The sequence below is a fragment of the Pavona decussata genome, unplaced genomic scaffold (genome assembly GCF_977016875.1).
Source record: "Pavona decussata unplaced genomic scaffold, jaPavDecu1.1 SCAFFOLD_41, whole genome shotgun sequence".
Lineage (NCBI taxonomy): Eukaryota > Metazoa > Cnidaria > Anthozoa > Scleractinia > Agariciidae > Pavona > Pavona decussata.
Genome location: NW_028145463.1, coordinates 391,115 through 410,194, shown reverse-complemented (window position 1 = coordinate 410,194; position 19,080 = coordinate 391,115). Strand labels below are relative to the sequence as shown.

The following is a 19,080-nucleotide window of genomic DNA, read 5'->3' as shown; positions in this document are numbered from 1 at the left end:
ATAATTTGAGGATTTTTGGAGTTATTCAGTGAAAACGTAGACTAAAGCAGCGGATCTTAAACAAAGTACACAAATAATACGTGAATAGTTTGTATCTCTTATCTGCTTATGTGCAAAGGAACGATTATTTAAGCGGCGAGTATCATACTAAGCCGTGATGACTTACCGTTGACTGCTTTCCCAAATCGATCCTTCTTGGAGTCAATTCCAACCAACTTAGTACACTGAAATGACGATTCTGCAAGCAAATAAGCAATTTAACGAAAAACAAATAATCAAGTTACTCGTCTTGTAACATGGTTTCCAAAATCACATTAAATTGGCGACGCAAGAGCCGTGTGGAGATAAACATTTTACCGAAGGTAGTGAGTGTAGATTGCACGTTATTCACAACGATTATAATCACTTTGAAAAATTAACGTTTAACAGCTACCAAGGAATGACGGAATCTCAAAATTGCCAGCTTGTAACTTACCTCTTGCTTTAAAGTTCACTTAAATTAAATCAAAACTGCGCGACATTCGTTAAGTCCAGAACAAATTCGAGGATTGTACATGAGGACGCGTCTTTTTATAGCATAACGGCGGAAGTCTTCTATATTTTTGGGTTTCTTTTTAGCTTTATTTTTAGACTTTCAAGCAATAACTATAATTGCGTCACCGAGTTCAGAAACAGAAAGTTCAAATACTGAATTCGGAGCTAGTAAGAAATTACTCACCTCGAAAATCAACGAAAGATGTGCCTTATTCCTCGTGAATTGACGTTTAACAAACAAAATCAACAAAGGAGTGGTTTTAGATTCGTTTTCAAGTTTTAGTATTTTAGGTGTATTATTTTTTCTCGTTTGCGAGCTCTATACTTCGTTTTCGGATGTAATGCTTCCCTGTTTGTAGGCCTGAGCTAATCATTCAAAAATCACTCCTTTTCACGTCTGGTCAACGACCCATCCCTGCGTGTGGCCGCGCCACGAATCTAGCGAAACATCAGACACGAGTGTTTTACTGGAAAAATACACCAATGGTACATAAATTTCATACGAAACTACATCCGGGACCCGAGAGGTGTATTTTCCATATCCTCACTAGTAAGGATATTGATGACGTCATTGTCCGCTTTTTCGGTTGTTTGTGAAAACAGTCGGTGAAAAATGGCGAGCGATAAATTTGTCTATATAATAAAAAAGAGAATATTACACGGAGGTGCGAAGATATGAATTTCATTTTCTCTTGTTAAAAACATAGAGATTACTTCATGGAAAGCGCGTACGTACGGGATTTTCACACGAGTTGGTGAAGTATCTGAGATCGAACGAGTGAGCGCAGCGAACGAGTGAGATTTCTGATACAAAACCAACGAGTGTGAAAGTCCCGCACAAAGCGCTTTCCATGATGTAATTTGTTTATTTTATACATACTGAGATTTTTTCATTTATCCAGCTTTAATTGGTTCTCTAAAATAATTACAAAGCTCCTGTATTAAATTCTCTTCGAAAAATTAAGTTTTTACTAAAATCGACATGTGAAAATATCACCAATCAAAAATCATAACTGGTGCAAAGGATAGCAAACATTTCAATTCTTAACTAAATAAGGAAATAACAAAAGAAACAAATCCAAAATTGGTAAAGCCAATAAAGTTTAGATGTCACTGCGTAGGGCTGTCTTCGTCTGATGATTCAAGCACGCGCTTGATGCGTTTGTGTACTTTCATTATAACAATAAAACACTTGAGAGCTATGTGTACATGTTTACCAAACCTCTTCATTAAGCTCTTTTGGCGGGATTTCCTCGATTCTTCTGCTTTCATATTTGGAGTTGAGAAACTCAATCAACAAACTTACATCTCTTCGTGTCTTTGAAAAAGTGTTCTTGTTTTTTTGGTCTTCGATAAACTTGTCTATAGGTTTGTCTAGAGACACAAATCTTCTTAATTGTTCAGCCATCCTCAAAAATACCTCCTAGCTCTTGATAAGTTTGAATTACGAACAACTCGAGTACACCGAAAATATTATCTTGTCAAAGCTGCCCGACAAAGCCACCCGCGATGACCTCGAAAAAGCCCGCGAAAACACAATTCGCTTAAACCGTGGTTTGTGATTGGACGAAACGATTTTTTCAAGTGTGAGAAACTCGTTTCGCCTCTCTGATTGGTTGAAGTAAAATCCGAAACGCTTTTTCACACAGCAAAATTTGATGCAAAAATCTCAGTATATATGAAATAAAATATTTTACTCACTCGCCGCGCTCGTCCGTAAAAAGTTGTTTTTACCATTCGAAAATAAAATTCTTATCTTCGCGTCGCCGTGTAATATCCTCTATATATCAATTCATGGACAAATGGTCTGTTTACAAAGAGAGGGAATAACCCTTGAAGAAAATGTGTGATGTTTGTCAACGAGCTAAAATAAATGATTATTTTGTTTTCGAACTTCAAGGTGTTTTCGAATTCCAGGTGCTTCGCTTTCGGGTATCTGCAATTAAACCACGTGTGAGAGCCTGTACCGAATCATGATCATTCTTGGTTATATGATGATCTAATCGCGCCTAAAGCTGACACTAACAATATATGCTGCTGCTGCTTTTTCTCTTGTTTTTACTTTCTTTCACATTTTTAAAACTTTTTTGCCCAGGAGAGGGGGATGGCGGGGGGGGGGGGGGGGGGGGAGGGGGCTCTACTATGTAAGCTGTATCGGTATGTGCAGGGAGGGGGGGAGGACGCTCTACTATGTAAGCTGTATCGGTATGTGCATGCGGCCCCAAAGGGTATGATTTTTGAGTTGTTTTGGTCTGAAAGAGGGTAGGAATTTTTAGCATTGTGCTCTGAAAGTTTAAAAACGGGTATGGATTTTACAGAAACGGGAATGGATTCTGGAAACCATTTTAGAGACCAGCTCACCTGGTTGTTCAAAGAGTGGACAACTCTCTCCAGTGGATAAATTTAATTGCTATCCAGCTGATAAAATGTACATCAACCAATACATTTTATTCGCTGCGTAAAGTTACCAGTTCTTAGAACAGGCTAGGCCTTGTCTGAAAAATGGTATCGGAGGATATCATAATATCATATCATACACCACCACAAAAATTCCGAGGGCTATGCTCCAACGGTTTAGTTAAGGGAATAATCAACCAAAACATACTAAGGTGCCGACGTGCTTTAATTTACCAGGAGCGCTTTTTGGTAAGAAACTTTCAGAGTCGAAACTCATGGTCATGCCAGGAATCTAACTGACAAAAAAAGAGGTGTTTGGAGATCAAGGGTTTTTTTTTTTCAACTATTCGAGGCGTTCAAATTGAAGATGGCAGCGCTTCTTCCCTACGGGATTCTCTGCTGGGCAGTCTTTTAAACCTTCGTTTATTTTGGTCAACGGAGAATCGAAGCCCAGAAAATGAAAGAAATTCTAACAAGGGCTGCTGCCATCAGGCCATTTACGAGTTGCTGAGCTGAACTTTTCGTGTGAAAATTATGTTTGTTTGAAGAGTTAATTTTTCTATTAAAAATTATTCACGAAGCCTCGCTTTCATAATGACGCCCAAAGCAACTCGGAAATGACCTATTGTCTGGACAACAACAACAACAACAACAACACAGTAACAACAACAGCAACAACAACGACAAACATGAAACTGACCACAAGTTAGTTAGCGCTGACCGTCCAAATTCTTTGTCAATGAAGTGACGGACGAAGTCACATAAATCTCTTCCTTTGTAAATGCTTTTTCCCAAACTAAGAAACTGAAATTAGGGCTGTTTTTAGCAGGTTACATTGAATGCAGATCATATGGTAACTTTTTAATCTCGAAAATGACCGAAACTTGTTTACCAATGCTTATGTTTTTGTTTATACCATTGTTGCAGTTTCCCCGATAAAGAGTGCATGGTAGTAATGATCGATTATAACTGAATAAAAATGGAATCTAAAAAACAAAAGAAAAAATTCTAAATTTCTTCCCTCTGTCTTCTATCTAGAATGCGATACCGTTTTGACCCAGCGAAACCGTAAACTCCCTTAAATGACTCTCAAACCACGTTTAAAATTCTTAGATCTGCGTTTAAACATTTGCGAGTTTCCATAAATGTCTTTGTTTCTTGGATTTTTCTATTGGAGCTATTGGAATTTGTCAGATAGCCAGCGTGTCTGGTGCAAGAAAAGGGGAGGGGATAGGGAATCGGGCACGCGCGAGAAGCGAGGGGAGCGCAAACGCTCACGCGCGCGGTTCCAAGCAATTCGCGCGCGCGTCTGATTTCCCTTTACCTTAAGGTGGGGGTAAACGTGAATTTGAACGGACGTTTAAGAGGTTTAAAGAAGGGATAAAAGAAAGAAAATGATTTTTGGACAGTTGATACCCACCCAAGAGCACCCCAGGTTGCTAGTGGACTAGCTTGGTTTCCGTCTATTAATTATTAACTACAAATTCTAATTGTAAAACTTCACTAAATCTTCAATATTTCTTATTTCTCTTAATTTTACCAATATTTTTAGAAAAATTATCTCCTCCTAAATATACCCAAAAATCAACCAAAAATTCACAAAACACCCCACAACACAGATTCACGGGATGAGCAGAGACTTTTTGGATTGCTTGAAACGTGAACGAGATATTTTCATTAAACCAATTTTAAGCGGCGTGAAAACGGCTTTCAGGTTTACCCCCGCCTTAACAGCGCCTGCTAAACTGGCTAAATGTTTACACCTTTAAATAGATCTCTCCAAAAAAAGACAGTGCTGAATAGTTTTCATTTAAATCTGTTTCACAATCGTCATGGGTTTTCCCCTCTTCAGTCAACTGGAAACCATTCATACTAACAAGTCTTCGTTTTCGTTGTGAAATATTTCGGTTTGTACCCAAGACATATTTTGGCGGTGGAACGCAGACACCAAGAAGTCAATCTCCCAGGATGCATCCATCATAGTAGTCGTTCCAAGTACGATTAGGCTAACCCAGGATAAACATTAACGTCTGGTTTATGAAAGTTGACAAATAAAAAAATGGTCTACAGTTTCCGCAAATATTGGAGACATTCAAGATTTTCTCCACGGACTCAAAAGTTAGAACCACCATGTACGGTACCAAACAGTATCACTGGAAACCAAAAGTGCTGCTCAGTAGCTTTCATTTGAATGGTCATACTTTAGGATTTCAAAATGGAGGAAGCTGAACTGGTCAAATCAGGCTAAAAGATTAAAAATTGAAGATTTTAAATTCAATTCTGACAAAATGTTCATTCCTAAGTAGAATTGCGATTCTTGACTTTTATTTCAAGATAACTCTTCCATGTAAGAGCCTTCCTATGGGTATTTCTGAAGAAATCGAAGACGCGAAGATCACCGCGGAAAAAACCGAAGATCTCAAGATTGAAACGAAGATCTGAAAATTGACCAAAATTTGCGTGATCAAATTAAACACTCAGATATAAAACTGTCAAAACTCGTAAACACTACAGAAAATATCTGTTATTTCTGAATTTTGGCATTTGACCACATTTGTGTGTGTTAAAATCAGTGGGGTTGACAGACCTGCGAGACTCCCACTGTGTGTCCGTTGTGTTGATAAAAGCCTTTTCAGTTTTAGTTTTACAAGCAATTCTTTAAGCGATTTTCCTTTTGCATAAGAGAATCTTCCCTTTAGATCAAAATGTGATGCGACCGCTCTTAATGGTGTTTGTCTTGATCGTGAGGGGGAATTCTCAAATATACTGAATGGAGGGTTTCTTACTGATCACTCAGAGCCGTAAGGATTAGATTTTAATATGCCATTGTGTATGCTAGGTCTGTGGCATTTGTTAAGGCTTATCGGCTTGGATTGACTTCAAGATTTTTAGGTAGCGCTAAATAAATGCTATCTTTAAAGATACAGGATCCGTGGATATTTCTTAACTCTGAATTAATGCTACTGCTATTGTATCTCGCTGCGTGAAGATTGCACGGATATAAGGGCTAACAGATCCTCGTCTTTACAAAGCTTATCATTGTTGTCTCTTGCTTCCGAGAGCTAGAGATCGTTTTCACTCACGTGGCCAAATCCTTGACTACCGTTGCCACGCCGCCATATTGGTGTACCAAAATTGTAAACAAACTAGTAGCGGTGCTAGCGAAGAACATGGTTTTGTGTCTGATTGTTGGCTGTGGCAGGAAAAGTGGACGAGATAAAAGGATATACTTTGCAAGGGTGCCTTCCATCGTTACAAATCAAGGTTAAAAAGCCCAAGAATTGTCAGAGGAGAGAAGATCGCGCTGGATTTCAGCGATAAGTCATGACGACCTCACCGAAGAGATCTTAGAGCACGATCGTGTTTGCGAGAAGCACTTCGTTTCAGAAAGAGCGGCTTAAAGCTGGGATAAATTTAGTATTGACTGAGTTCCAACATTACATTTGGGACACAAGAAAGTTTCGCTTGTGACTACGCGTAACTTCATTTTCGTTAAATTACACACCGGAAAAATTCAATGACTTATGCGCCCTAAGTCAAAACTCAAAAACTAAAAATCGTATGAAAAAGCCTAAACTTTTGTTGAATTCGGATTAGAATACACTATCTATTAAAGAAAAAGTAGCACCATACCACAAATAATAGGAGAGATAGAGGCAAATGAATACACACCCTTGTGGACGCGTAGCACAATTTACGTTAAATTACACGCCGGAAAATTTCAATTACTTGTACGCGCAATGTCAAAACTTAAAAACTATAAATTGTCTGGATAAGATTAAACTATCGCTGAATTTAGAAAACAATACAATGTGAATTAAAAAAAAGTGGCCGCATAGGTCAAATAATGTGAGAGATCAAGGGAAATGAATGCAAAAGCTTGTGAACGCGTAAGTCAATTTTCGTTAAATTACACACCAGAAAAATTCAATTGCTTGTGCGCGCTAAGATAATACTCAAAAACTATAAATTGTATGAAAAAGCTTAAACTTTAGTTAAATTTGGATTAAAATACACTATCCAATTAAAAGAAAAGTAGCACCATAGCAAAAATAATAAGAGAGATAGAGGCAAATGAATGCAACAGCTTGTAAACGCGTAACTGAATTATCGTTTAATTACACGCCGGAACTGAAAATTCAATTACTTGTGCGCGCAACGTCAAAACTCAAAAACTATAAATTGTATGGATAACATTAAACTATTGCTGAATTTGGAAAACAATTCAATGTAAATTTAAAAAAAAGTAGCCGCATAGGTCAAATAATGTGAGAGATAGAGGCAAATGAATGCAAAAGCTTGTGAACGCGTAAGTCAATTTTCGTTAAATTACACACCGGATAAATTTAATTGCTTGTGCGCGCTAAGTTAAGACTAAAAAACTATATATTGTAGGAAAAAACTTAAACTTTCGCTGAATTTAAAAAAGAATGCACTGTCTATTAAAAGAAAAATGAACAGCATAGGACAAATAATGAGAGAAATAGAGGCAAATGAATGCAACCGCTTGGGAACGCGTAACCCAATTTTCGTTAAATTACACACCGGAAATATTTAATGACTTGTACGCGCTAAGTCAAAACTCAAAAATTATAAGTCGTATGAAGAAGCTTAAACTTTTGCTCAATTTGAATTAAAATGCACTATGCATTTAAAAAAAAGTAGCACCATATCACAAATAATAAGAGAGATACAGGCAAATGAATGCAACAGCTTGTGAACGCGTAGCGCAATTTGCGTTATATTCGGGTTTGCGATATTACACGTCGGAAAATTTTAATTACTTGTGCGCGCAACATCAAAACTCAAAAACTATAAATCGTATGGAAAAGATTAAACTTTCGTTGAATTTCGTAAACAATATGCTGTGGATTACAAAAAAAAAGAAGCAGCATAGGAAAGATAATAAGAGAGATACAGGCAAATGAATGCAACAGTTTGTGAACGCGTAACTAAATTTTCGTTAAACTATAAATTGTATGAATAAGATTAAAGTATTGCTGAATTTGGCAAACAATACAATGTGAATTAAAAAAAAGTAGCCGCATAGGTCAAATAATGTGAGAGATAGAGGCAAATCAGAAATGCAAAAGCTTGTGAACGCGTAAGTCAATTATCGTTAAAGTACACACGTATGAAAAAGCTTAAACTTTCGTTGAATTCGGATTAGAAGACATTATCCATTAAAAGAAAGTAGCACCATAGCACAAATAATAAGAGAGAGAGAGAGGCAAATGAATGCAACAGCTTGGTACACTGCGTGCAACGTCAAAACTCAAAAACTATAAATCGCATGGAAAAGATCAAACAATCGCTGAATTCGCAAAAGAATACACTGTGGATTAAAAAAAAAAGTAGCAGCAGATGTCAAATAATGAGTGTAGAAGCTTGTCTCCAAAACGAGATAACACAAGATATCTGTGGATTCGACCGGAGGTAAACAGTCAGGCTGAAAGTGCTTCCCTTCGATCAACACTGGATCGATTCCGATTTTGGATATTTTCTGCAAATATCGATCTCTGATCGGCAAATCCAGCTTCTTTGCATTTTCAGAAATCGGAAAAGAATATGCAACCTTCGAATTATCTTCGGAGCTTGATTCGCTTTTGTGTAAGTCCATTTTTTCTAGTGGGAACAATACATATGCGTTATTGACCAAGCGTGAGGTCAAGATGGCTGGATATTGGCCAAGTTCTTTTTTTGCGTTTTTATGGACCGAGACGAAGTCGAGGTCCATAAAAACGCAAAAAAAGAACGAGGCCAATATCCAGCCATCTTGACCGAACAACCTTGTTCAATAAAGGATTTATTATATGGCTTTACCTTCAAGTTAAAACTACAACAACAAAACAAAACAGGACATGAAACCTGTCTACTCGGAAAGAAATTCTTCATAGCCGGCCGGTGCAAGATTTATTTTCAGCACATTTTTGCATTAGCATGTAATCGTGGAAAACAAGGAATCCTAAATTATCTTAGGGCTTTAACTTTATAATGGCTTAAAGGGAGTATACAATTATTGAGAACGAAAAATTTAGATTTTCGCAAGAGCGGGAAGATTTGAATAGAATCCGGCAAACTCGCCATTTTCAGCTGATCGCACGGTGGCGTAAATAATAAACATTTTTACACAGTTTTCGGCTTCCAATCATTAATTCTTGAATGAAACAATAGATTTTGAGATTATATGCAAACACAAGCCGAAAAAAAGAGCGGGTAAATCAGAAAACTGGGCGAAACTTTGATAAAGGTTTTGTTGTTTACAACAAGCAAGACGCGGCTAAATTAAAAAGGTGAGCTTCTTCGGCGAATTTGAGAAAAATACTTTTCTGAACTGCTCTAAACACTTAACGCATCTTCCACTACGCTATGATTTAAATACAGTCATTGCAAACCTAGAGAATTTATCAATTTGGCACTCGACTTGAGACAATTGTTTTTACAAAATCAACTCTATCTAAAATACTACACGCAGAGCAACTCACATTCATTGTAGCTGAAACAACATTTTCACTACACCAGGACGATTCCATTATCTTTCCTTTCGTTTAGGTAAATGTTGAGAGTTTACCGAACTTTTTAGTGAGCGTTTTCCCCCAAAACAAGGACAAAATCGAAGAAAAGATTGCATTGTTGTTGGGATTAAACTTTCGATGCCAAGCGAACGGGCAACGGGTAATCCCGAGCGGGCAAGATAGCTCCATCTTGCCCGCTCGGGTAGCCAATCACAGCGCAGGATTTGACTCATCTTGCCCGCTCGCGGAGCCAGCCATATAATAAATCCACTTCTTGTTTTATTTTCCTATTTGACGTCTTAAAATAATGAAATTAATGATAAAAAAAAACAATTGAAAAAGGCCACGGTAGGTATTTCCTGGGAGATTTGGTGGTCTAACCGGGAGACCGGGAGATTTGATGAAAAACGGGAAAACCGGGAAGAGTTGGCCGGTCTGGAATTGCAGTTGTGACCTACCAATGCCGTATTACGCAATCAAAAGTGGTACACCAATATGGCGGCGGGCCAATGCGTGACGTGACCTGAAAACGATCAATAGCTTGTTGCGCTGTCTTTTAGCTCTCTGAGTTGCTTCTTATCTGAAAACCAGCTATTGTGTTCTTAGAGCTGAAATGTACCTCCATTATTTTGTGGCTTAGCTCGCATCCGCAGCAGATATTCGAAGCTACGATAGACAACTCTCTTGTGAGTCTCTAGGATGCTGGTGAAATTTCTTCTGGTGAGTGTCTAATGTTGTTTCTCATGCAAGACTGCAGTCTCGATTTCTTGGAATCTCATCAGCTGCTAGCATGTTAAAATGGGGTTAAAACGTCGCCAAAGAATCCAACAATCCTTTATTGTTTCAGTGAATTATGCAATTTGCTATTGTAGTGAAATATTTATCAACTGCGAATAACACTGAAAGAACATTTAAACCATTTCAATCCGAAAAAACGAAGATCTTCCTAAAAAAACGAAGGTTTGCGAAAAAAAACGTAGCCTGCGTAGCTGGCGGTTTTTATGGGTGGGCTCACCGGCGAGCCGGGCACGAGAGCCAAAACGAGTGGCGAAGCCGCGGAGAAATGGGGCGAGGGCAAAGAGAAAATTGCGGCAAAGCCGCCCGTTGACGCGGCTTCGCCGCGACTGTCACGGTTCTCTCCACATTTTACCCGCAGCTGCACCACTCGTTTTGGCCCGGCTTTACCGCCCACCAAAACCGCCAGCTACGCAGGCTAAAAAATAGCGAAAAAAACGAAGACTGTGGGTGCCTATAGAGAGGCTCATACAACGTATCGTGTTAACCTTTAACTGTTTATGCTTACGTTTAAATGTAACTCATTGTAACTCTGGCCCTGAAGAAGACTAGTTGTACTAGTTGAAATATTGGCCCCTAATAAATAAGCCCTTTGCCGTAGTGTCAGCCCTGCAATCAGTTCGGTTTATTTACACGTAAAGAGACGTCTGGCACGTGCATTTCTCTGCAAGAGATCCGGCAACGGAACGTATTTAGAACAGTTTATTTTGCGTCGTGTGGTCCCCTGCCTCAAGCAAAAGTTTCGTATCGTGCTACACCCTCACCTCAAAAGCCGGAGACTTGCATCTTGGAACAGGGAGACTAATTAAACCACCTTTTACGAGACACACCGGCAGTAAACGCGGCGTTGAAAATCATGCTCCCCGGGGTGTGGGACCCATTGTTTGATATTAAACTTTTTTATACAGTCCGACCTCTATTAAGCGGCCACCCTCCATTAAGTGGCCACTTTCCAAAGTCCCAAATTATTTGTCAGTAAAATGCTGTATTCGATACTTCTATTCAACGGCCACCTCTATTAAGCGGCCGCGGCCACCTTCTTGCTGTTGCAAGTTTAGTATTTATTGTTTTTTTTTTTTACAGTAGCCTGCGTAGCTGGCGGTATTGTAGGCGCGCGCGAAATAAAGTTTTGGCGGCGGAGCTAGCTCCTTAACACAACTGATTAATTTACCGTTGAATTCGACTCTGGGTAAGGGAGATGGGTTTATATGTCTTCAGAGTGACGTGGTGGGGGATATTTAGAAGTCAATCCGAGATCGATAATTAAATCGGTGGTTTTGGAAATTTAACATGAGAACGAAACGGCCGAAATCTATACCGGAAGTTTCCGAGAGTCATCCAAAATTTCAAGTTGATACATTTATCAGCCAATTTAGGTGAGCATTTGTTGTTAATTTGTCGTTCAGTTTTTTTAGCCAATAAGTGTTTAATTCTCATAACGGTCTTTCAGCTGTTTATCTAGCATGTCGAAGATGGTACGTCGAAAGATAGTCGCTGTTCCAGTCTTCCCTATGCACGTAAAACTGAAAGGCTTTTGATTTCTTTTGTTTGCTCAGTTGTAAGCTGGTCTATTCGTGACCCACCTAAGGATAATGCTCGTAAACAGTCGCTATTTTTATCTTTATGGCGCGCGAACATTGGATTAAGGCCACTCTTCTCTCGACCCACAAACATAGAAATGGTGACTGGGTATGAATCTGTCCAAGAAGGACCTTAACGGTGGCTTCGGAGGTCTTTAAAGGGGCAGTGTCACCTTTTATAAGTGCCACTTTGAATAGCGAAAAAAATATTTGAATCGGATGGGACCATTAAAATAATGGTTCAATTTTTTTTTACAAATAATCCTTCTAGGGAACAAAAACTAGGGTCAATCATTTTTGTCTGCAGATGGCCCAGATGGAAATGGATTAAAACTTGAAAAAAATTGACCAATCTTTTGAAGTTCCTCGTGTGAATTTAAAACTGATTGTATTCTATTCTCACCTGGAGAAATCATTTCAAACTTTCCTCCCGCTGCTCTAAGAGCGATTTCATGAGGTTCTTTGTGAAATATTTAAGCTGTTTTGGCCAACATACAGCAAAATCTCCGCGACGGTTCCCCCTCAGCTTAAAATAAATGAAATAAAATATTTGGATTCTACTGTTCTCAAACCAAACACGTTTTACAGAATTCACTTTTTTAATGTTAATGTTTTCAACAGTCTCACTTATTATATTCGCTACACTAATTGTTCTGTAATGGGGAGGTTTACACGATACCGGTTAGACTTTCATTCCCGCACGACTTGAACACCTGCTGATTTTGGATTAACAAAAGCAGGTTTGATGAAGCTATAAGTTTTATTTTGTAACGAAATGTTGAAACTTAACAGAAATATGAAGCAAACAGTCATGTCCCGTTTACAAGACCCCGGAATGAATTTTCCTGCAAAAATAGTGAGATTCCTTGTCGGGTAAAACTTTTTGGTTGAAAATTCATATCGTTTTTACTGATAATGAATACTACTATGGAAACGAATCCACCGGTTTGAAAGGCGTTCGGGTATCATGTAAACACAGCAAGCTTACTTACTGACTTCATAGAGCAGTTTTCAAATAAGAACGTGTCAAACGCAAAGTAATTACTCTAACCAATCACAACAGACGTAAACAGTCCGGTGAACCAATCAGAATTCAAAGCAATTACATGTAACCTGTAACAGTTGGCCAAGCGCGGGAAAACGTTGGACATCAAGGCACGATTGGTTTTGGCTTTGCTTCCCATTGGTTGAGAAAGTGCCGCGAGTTTTGCTGACAAATCAGAAAGCCGCATAGTAAAGCAAAACCAAAGCAAACGCGAAATTACTTCGACACCCAATTGAAGAATGCTCTATACCTACTTATTTACCTAGTTACTTACATATGTACATGAAAAGATCTGCGCCAGGTTGTTTAAAAGACCATTGCGCTAATTTAGAATTGACGTCTACTCTGAAAAGAAAAAACTGTTATAATAAAAGCATTTTCTTATGTTTGACTTAAGATAAAATAATTCCACGAAACAAATAAGAGGATCACTCGATTATGGCATCTTGTAAAAAGCAAAAAGAAATCATTTGAAAAAAAAACCCAGCATATTTCTTAAGTTGTTCTCTCAAAATTAATGGGATTTCAAACAACCGAGCCCTGATCAGTTCTAAGATAATAATTGCATCATCATTCTTCTGAGCCTATTAAGCCTGTCAACGCTAACTACATCACTTGTTGTTTTTATTCAAACACAAGTTAGTGAGAAGTATTTTATTTTAGTATTTGAGTCTTCACCCTCTTGTAATCAGGTTTCATATATACATGCGAAACTGAAAACACTAGAAACGTCATTCATAAAAAATTAAAGTTCTTGCTTCTAAATATGGGTAGATAAACCGTTAAATTTGGCCTTAGTAACTATATTTTTTCTGAATAAACAAATAAGTAAAACGTTGTTCTCAATATTGTCTTAAAACGAATAACGACTTCAAAAAATTAATAAAATGACTTCAAAATATCTTTACAATGTTGGTATGTTATTTGTTAAGCAGCTCTAAAAAATTAAATGTAACGTCAAATTCATGTGTCCAGTTTTCTTAACGTTACATCGAAAGAAGAAAAATTACGTTTTGAAAACTTCATAAAGTGAAGTGCCATTTTGGAAAATGCGCACTAAAAACAAGCCTGTACATGTCCTTCTCTCCGGATATATTACAAACCACAAAAGCAAAGGCTTAATGCAGTAACTTCATTTTTTTATCCGGCCATTGTATCTAAGATATTTACACTACATACAAGTTCCAGGAATAGTTTGCATCACACCAAATGGACGTCATCAATGGATCACTCAGACTCGCTTAGTAGTCCTCTCTTGTCTTGAGTATGATGACACTTCTGCCAACCAAAAAATATGTGAGGGATTACTTTCGCTTGAGGCTCTAAATTTAGACGTTTGCGGAATTCAGGTGAAGCGCTTAATTTTTTTTTGTTTGAAGAATTGAACAAAATTGAAGACAATACCCACGAAGCCGACGACATATTTTAAGCAACACATTAATAATTTCCCTTATTTAACGAGACTCCTTGTGCCTCAATTGAAAACAACGTTCAACGGAAGTTTGACTTCCATTAAGGTCATTAAGTTCATAAAGTTCAAAGGTAGCATTGTTAAAAATCTGAGGGGAAATGGTAACATTCCTTCTTTATCTCAAACGGTTGAAACATTAACCAGTGCGAGAACAGGCGATCAAAATAGTGGGGAACGCAATGTTATTTACGATGCTTTTTATTTCCTGAACGCCTGGAAAAGGCTAGTGTATGAAAAGTAAGGCATTTTCGCATGGTACCAATGAAACACGAAAACGAACATCTTCTCATGGCATCCTTTCTTAAAGCTATCCCCTCGTTTTAATAAACAGCGGCAGGCTTGGTAATTAAAATAATATTTAGACAGATTTTACAACTATTCCTGTGGCAAGAATAGAGTTTTTTTGCAGTTAGCTGTCCTTGTTTATCATAAAATTACTTCTGTCTAAAGTTAAACACAAACTAAACTTACCATTCTGTTTTATTTCCTTTCTCCGAATTCAAGCGTTACGTCATCACCAATCAGCACAAATGGAGCCCAGTACTTCACGTCACGGAACTGCTCTGACTCGCGCAGGGATTTCACAGCCTGGTGAAGAGCCACACTCGCGCTTTTTCCATCCGCCAGATGTTGGTAGAAGTGTTTCATGAACTCCATGGTAGCATGGTCATCAATCGCCCAGAGTGACACCAGAACAGAGCGAGCACCAGCACACAAGAAAGCCCGCGCGATACCAATCACGCCCTCAGACTTGATTTCTCCCCGGCCACTGTGACAGCAGCTAAGCACAACGAGTCTTGCTCGCAGACGAACGGCTTGCACATCTGACATTGTTAAAATGTAGTATTCTTTCCCATGTATGCGGGATGTCCAGCCTGGGGTTGGGGCCAAAAGAATTTCTCCAGTTTCAGCACTCCCGTGTGCGGCAATGTGCACCAAAGCAACCGACTCCAATCTTTTCATCACTTCGTCTTTAGTCGCATCTCGTCCGGTGAGAGGTGTGGTCTTTAGAAGTTTTCCAATCATCTCCACTTCCTTTCTGGCGAATGGAAGCTGCTTCCAAACGGGCCTACCAAACAGGTTGGTAACTTCTTCCAAACATGGATCTCCCACGAGCAACGCCCCACTCCTACTGTGAAAGTCCTCGGGTGCATCTGCGATCAGTCGTAAAGCGGTCAATGAGGGAATGATGTGAATCCTGATCGATTCACTAAGCGCAGAGTAAGGAGCCAGGCAAAATGAACCATCTGGAACAAAGAGTAACTGGTCACCTTCGAGCAAGTCTGCAATGGGGCCAATAATAACATCATACAGCTGGCGCAAAGAATTGACTGAGGAGGTCGGTGATTGGTCTGTTTCCTCAGCAGCTTCTCTGTTGGACGGCGGGTCATCACATACTTCATCCATTGACCGATCCTCGCACATTACCCGAACACCTACAGCAATGTCTCTCAAAGTAGCATCTATTAGCGACTTGCAACTATCAGGTTCTATTTCCTTTTGCTTAAAGAGAATCTCTTTCCCTCTTCGCAGCAACCAAAAACTGATCGCATTTTCATTAAGTGCAACAAAAACTGTTTCTTTAGTTAAATTGTTTAATATATAGGTAATTGTCTCCTTAGGTTCAGGTAAAGCGGACAGTGATGAGTCAACTCCATACTGTTTTTTCAAAACATCGATCAAGGCCTGTGCTCGTCCTTGCTCAGCAGTATACAAAGCCTCGTCAGTCATTCCAGTCTTCACAAGAGTTCTCCATAACGAAGTGTACGTACACTGGTGGAGATCACGAAAGCTTATTTTCCACTTATCTTCTGACTGAAGAGGACCTCTCAAGTCATCAAAGATTTTTACGCTCGATCGATAATAATCAATTGCCAAACTCAAAGAACCCGCCCATTCATATATATGACCTAGTGAAGAGCATGAGTTTGCCTCTTGAACAATTTCCCCTAACTCTTTTGCAATGCTAAGGTTTTGTTCGAGACACTTAATTGCCTCTTTAAAATTACCTAGTCTGGAATACACATTGCCCAATTTGCCATAAAAGTATCCCTCTCCAGCCCTGTTACCCACTTCTTTCAAAATACCAAGACCTTGTTTCGTGTACTTCATGGATTGTTCAAAATCACCCAAGGATAAAAAGGCCTCACCCAGGTGTCCAAAAGCGTACCCCTCAGAATTCCTGGCCCCAATTTCTTGAGCGATACTGAGACATAGTTTCCAGCACTTAAAGGCTTGTTCAAGATCACCAATACTGTGATAAGCACCGCCCAGATTGGCATAGGCGGTTTTCTCCCCATCCCTGTTCCCTAATTTTTGAGCAAAATTAAGATGTAGTTTGTGGCACTGTACGGCTTGTTTAAAATAACCCAGACCTTGATAAGCAATGCCCAGATTGCCATAGGCTCTTCCCTCCCCATCCCTGTCCCCAAATTCTTTAGCAATATTAAGATGTAGTTCTTGATACTCTATGGCTTGTTTAAAATTACCCAGACCTACATAAGCATTGCCCAGATTGCCATAGGCTATTCCCTCCCCTTCCCTGTCCCCTAATTCTTTAGCAATATTTATACTTAGCTTTTGATACTCTATGGCTTGCTTAAAATTGCGCTGACTGTTGTAGACCACGCCCAGATTGAAACAGGCTCTTCTCTCCCCATCCCTGTTCCTTAATTCTTTAGCAATACTAAGATGTAGTTTGTGGCACTCTACGGCTTGCTGAAAATCACCTATACGGTGATAAGCAGCGCCCAGATTGCAATATGCTACTCCCTCCTTCGACCTGTTCCCTAATTCCTTAGCAATATTAAGATCTAGTTCTAGATACTCTATGGCTTGTTTAAAATTATTCTGACCGTAATAAATATCACTCAGTTTAGAGTAGGCATGTCCCTCCCACTCTCTATCGCCTATTGTTTTCGCAATGCTAAGCTCTTGCATGTGCTTCACTATATCTTCTGACTCGCCCTCCGCCATTTAGTTAGATGATGACCGGAGATCCTATCAAATGTGCTTTGTTTCACCAAGGACGCTCCTAGAAAAAGAGAAAGTTTGAGAACTTTCCCATTTGTACTTAATTTCTCTAACCATGATATCTTCCGCACATAAATTTCCACTGACAGACACGGAATCCCTGTAAAAGGGCTTGATGCAAACTACATTTCTCTTTTGTCCGTTTTGTTGAAAGGATTATTACATAACCATGTTCTGTTGTATCAATTCGTTCAACGTATCTGTGGCAACTTCAAGTTCAAGAGCGGTGAGAGCAATAAGTGTAATTAAGTAAAGTTCAAAACAAATGCCTTATTGGAAATGACTTGTTTTGCAAGACCCTGAACTCGGCTGCCTTAGAAACTAGGAACTGAGCTGGTAGTTAACATGACGTCATTTGAGGAATTGAGCAAGTTGGTCTTATTAACATGGCACATGCACTTGACTTACCGGCAGGCTGTACCGTTCACTGCTTCTCTAAATCGGGGCTTCTTGGAGTCAGTTCCATCAGACTCAGTAAACAGGAATAATGACTCTGTAAATAAGTTATTTACAGACATACAATTACAACGGCAAAGTTTGGCCGGAGACAAACGAAGGAGTGCTTGGGGAGGTGTAATTTACATCTAATAACATGCATGTCATTCTGTTTTAGCTCGATCAATTGTCACGCACTTATAATAATTGCGGCACCAAGAATCGAAATAGAAACTTTAAGAGCGGCTGCCTGTAAGAATCGAGAACTGCATTTCAGCGACCACTTGGTCGAATTTCTGATATTTTGTCTAAAGATACCCTTGGTTTAACTATTTTCGAAAATCATATTTTAAAGTTCCAAGGTATTTTATTTTTTGAGAAAATTGCAAGAGTTTGAAATGCGGCCTAGGTGCGGTCACGGGCCGATGAAAACCGTGAAAATTTAGGTCAAAGGACGAAGCCCCGTGCATGGTGTAAAATAACCCAATGAACTTGAAACTTTACACAAACCTAGACCAACCATCTCATAAGAGAATTAATACAATATACATTCCAAACTACCTGGCTGCTTTCTAAAGCATGCAGATTTGTGTACGCTACTCAAAATGGCCTTGAAACTAATGCCTATTTTCATTGAAATAAAAGTGTTTCTGGTATGTAATTTTCTCTAAATTAAATCTCATATCTCAAAAGACGAAGAAAAGAACTTTATTTGTGCCAAGTTTCAAGCTCTGATTCAAACTCTTTCCCGCTCAAGGAAGATCGAATATGCGTGCGATACTTGCGGGTCGCAATTTATGAGATCAGAACCGATTCACAAACACTTGACATCTGGAGCCCGTGAATATTTCCAAACATCACATATTGAGCCCTAAAACTAATCAGACGGACTGAAGACAGCCATTCAATGTTTTTCGATCCCAGATTTCTTTCCTACTCTGCTCTAAAATAATATAGTTATTCCGGTCAATTAGCCTACGAAACATGAGCAACAAATTTGCATACCGTTTCGATGTCGCATGAAAAAGTAGTGCAAATCATACTTTACAGCTCCTTTATCTTCTTAAATGAAGTAATCGATCAGTAAAATGGAGAAAAGCGTGTAACTTTGTTCCTGTCGTGTTGTTTTGAGTGCTCGTGTTTAGCAGCAACGGCTCAAATCAATAGGCCATGTGACACTGAACAACTGTAACTCGATATTCCCTTCGGTGATGTGGGTAACGCGCACGTGATCCTGGCCAGGCATTCTGCGCGTACAGGCTAGGCTACGCTTTT

The 19,080-nt window shown here is 39.0% G+C and overlaps 1 protein-coding gene and 1 long non-coding RNA gene across 2 annotated transcripts in view; both read right to left on the bottom strand.

The window, feature by feature from the left end:
• Nucleotides 1-17,313, bottom strand: part of LOC146482901 (uncharacterized) — a 30,749-nt gene extending 13,436 nt beyond the window's left edge. The window contains exon 1 of the mRNA XM_085106492.1: nucleotides 16,323-17,313. Coding sequence (XP_084962618.1) covers nucleotides 16,323-17,313 — 991 coding nt within the window. The remainder of the gene's footprint in view (nucleotides 1-16,322) is intronic.
• Nucleotides 17,314-17,771: 458 nt separating this feature from the next.
• Nucleotides 17,772-19,080, bottom strand: part of LOC146482898 (uncharacterized) — an 81,844-nt gene continuing 80,535 nt past the window's right edge. Inside the window, exon 4 of the long non-coding RNA XR_014864000.1 lies at nucleotides 17,772-17,863. This is a non-coding gene — a long non-coding RNA (uncharacterized LOC146482898). The remainder of the gene's footprint in view (nucleotides 17,864-19,080) is intronic.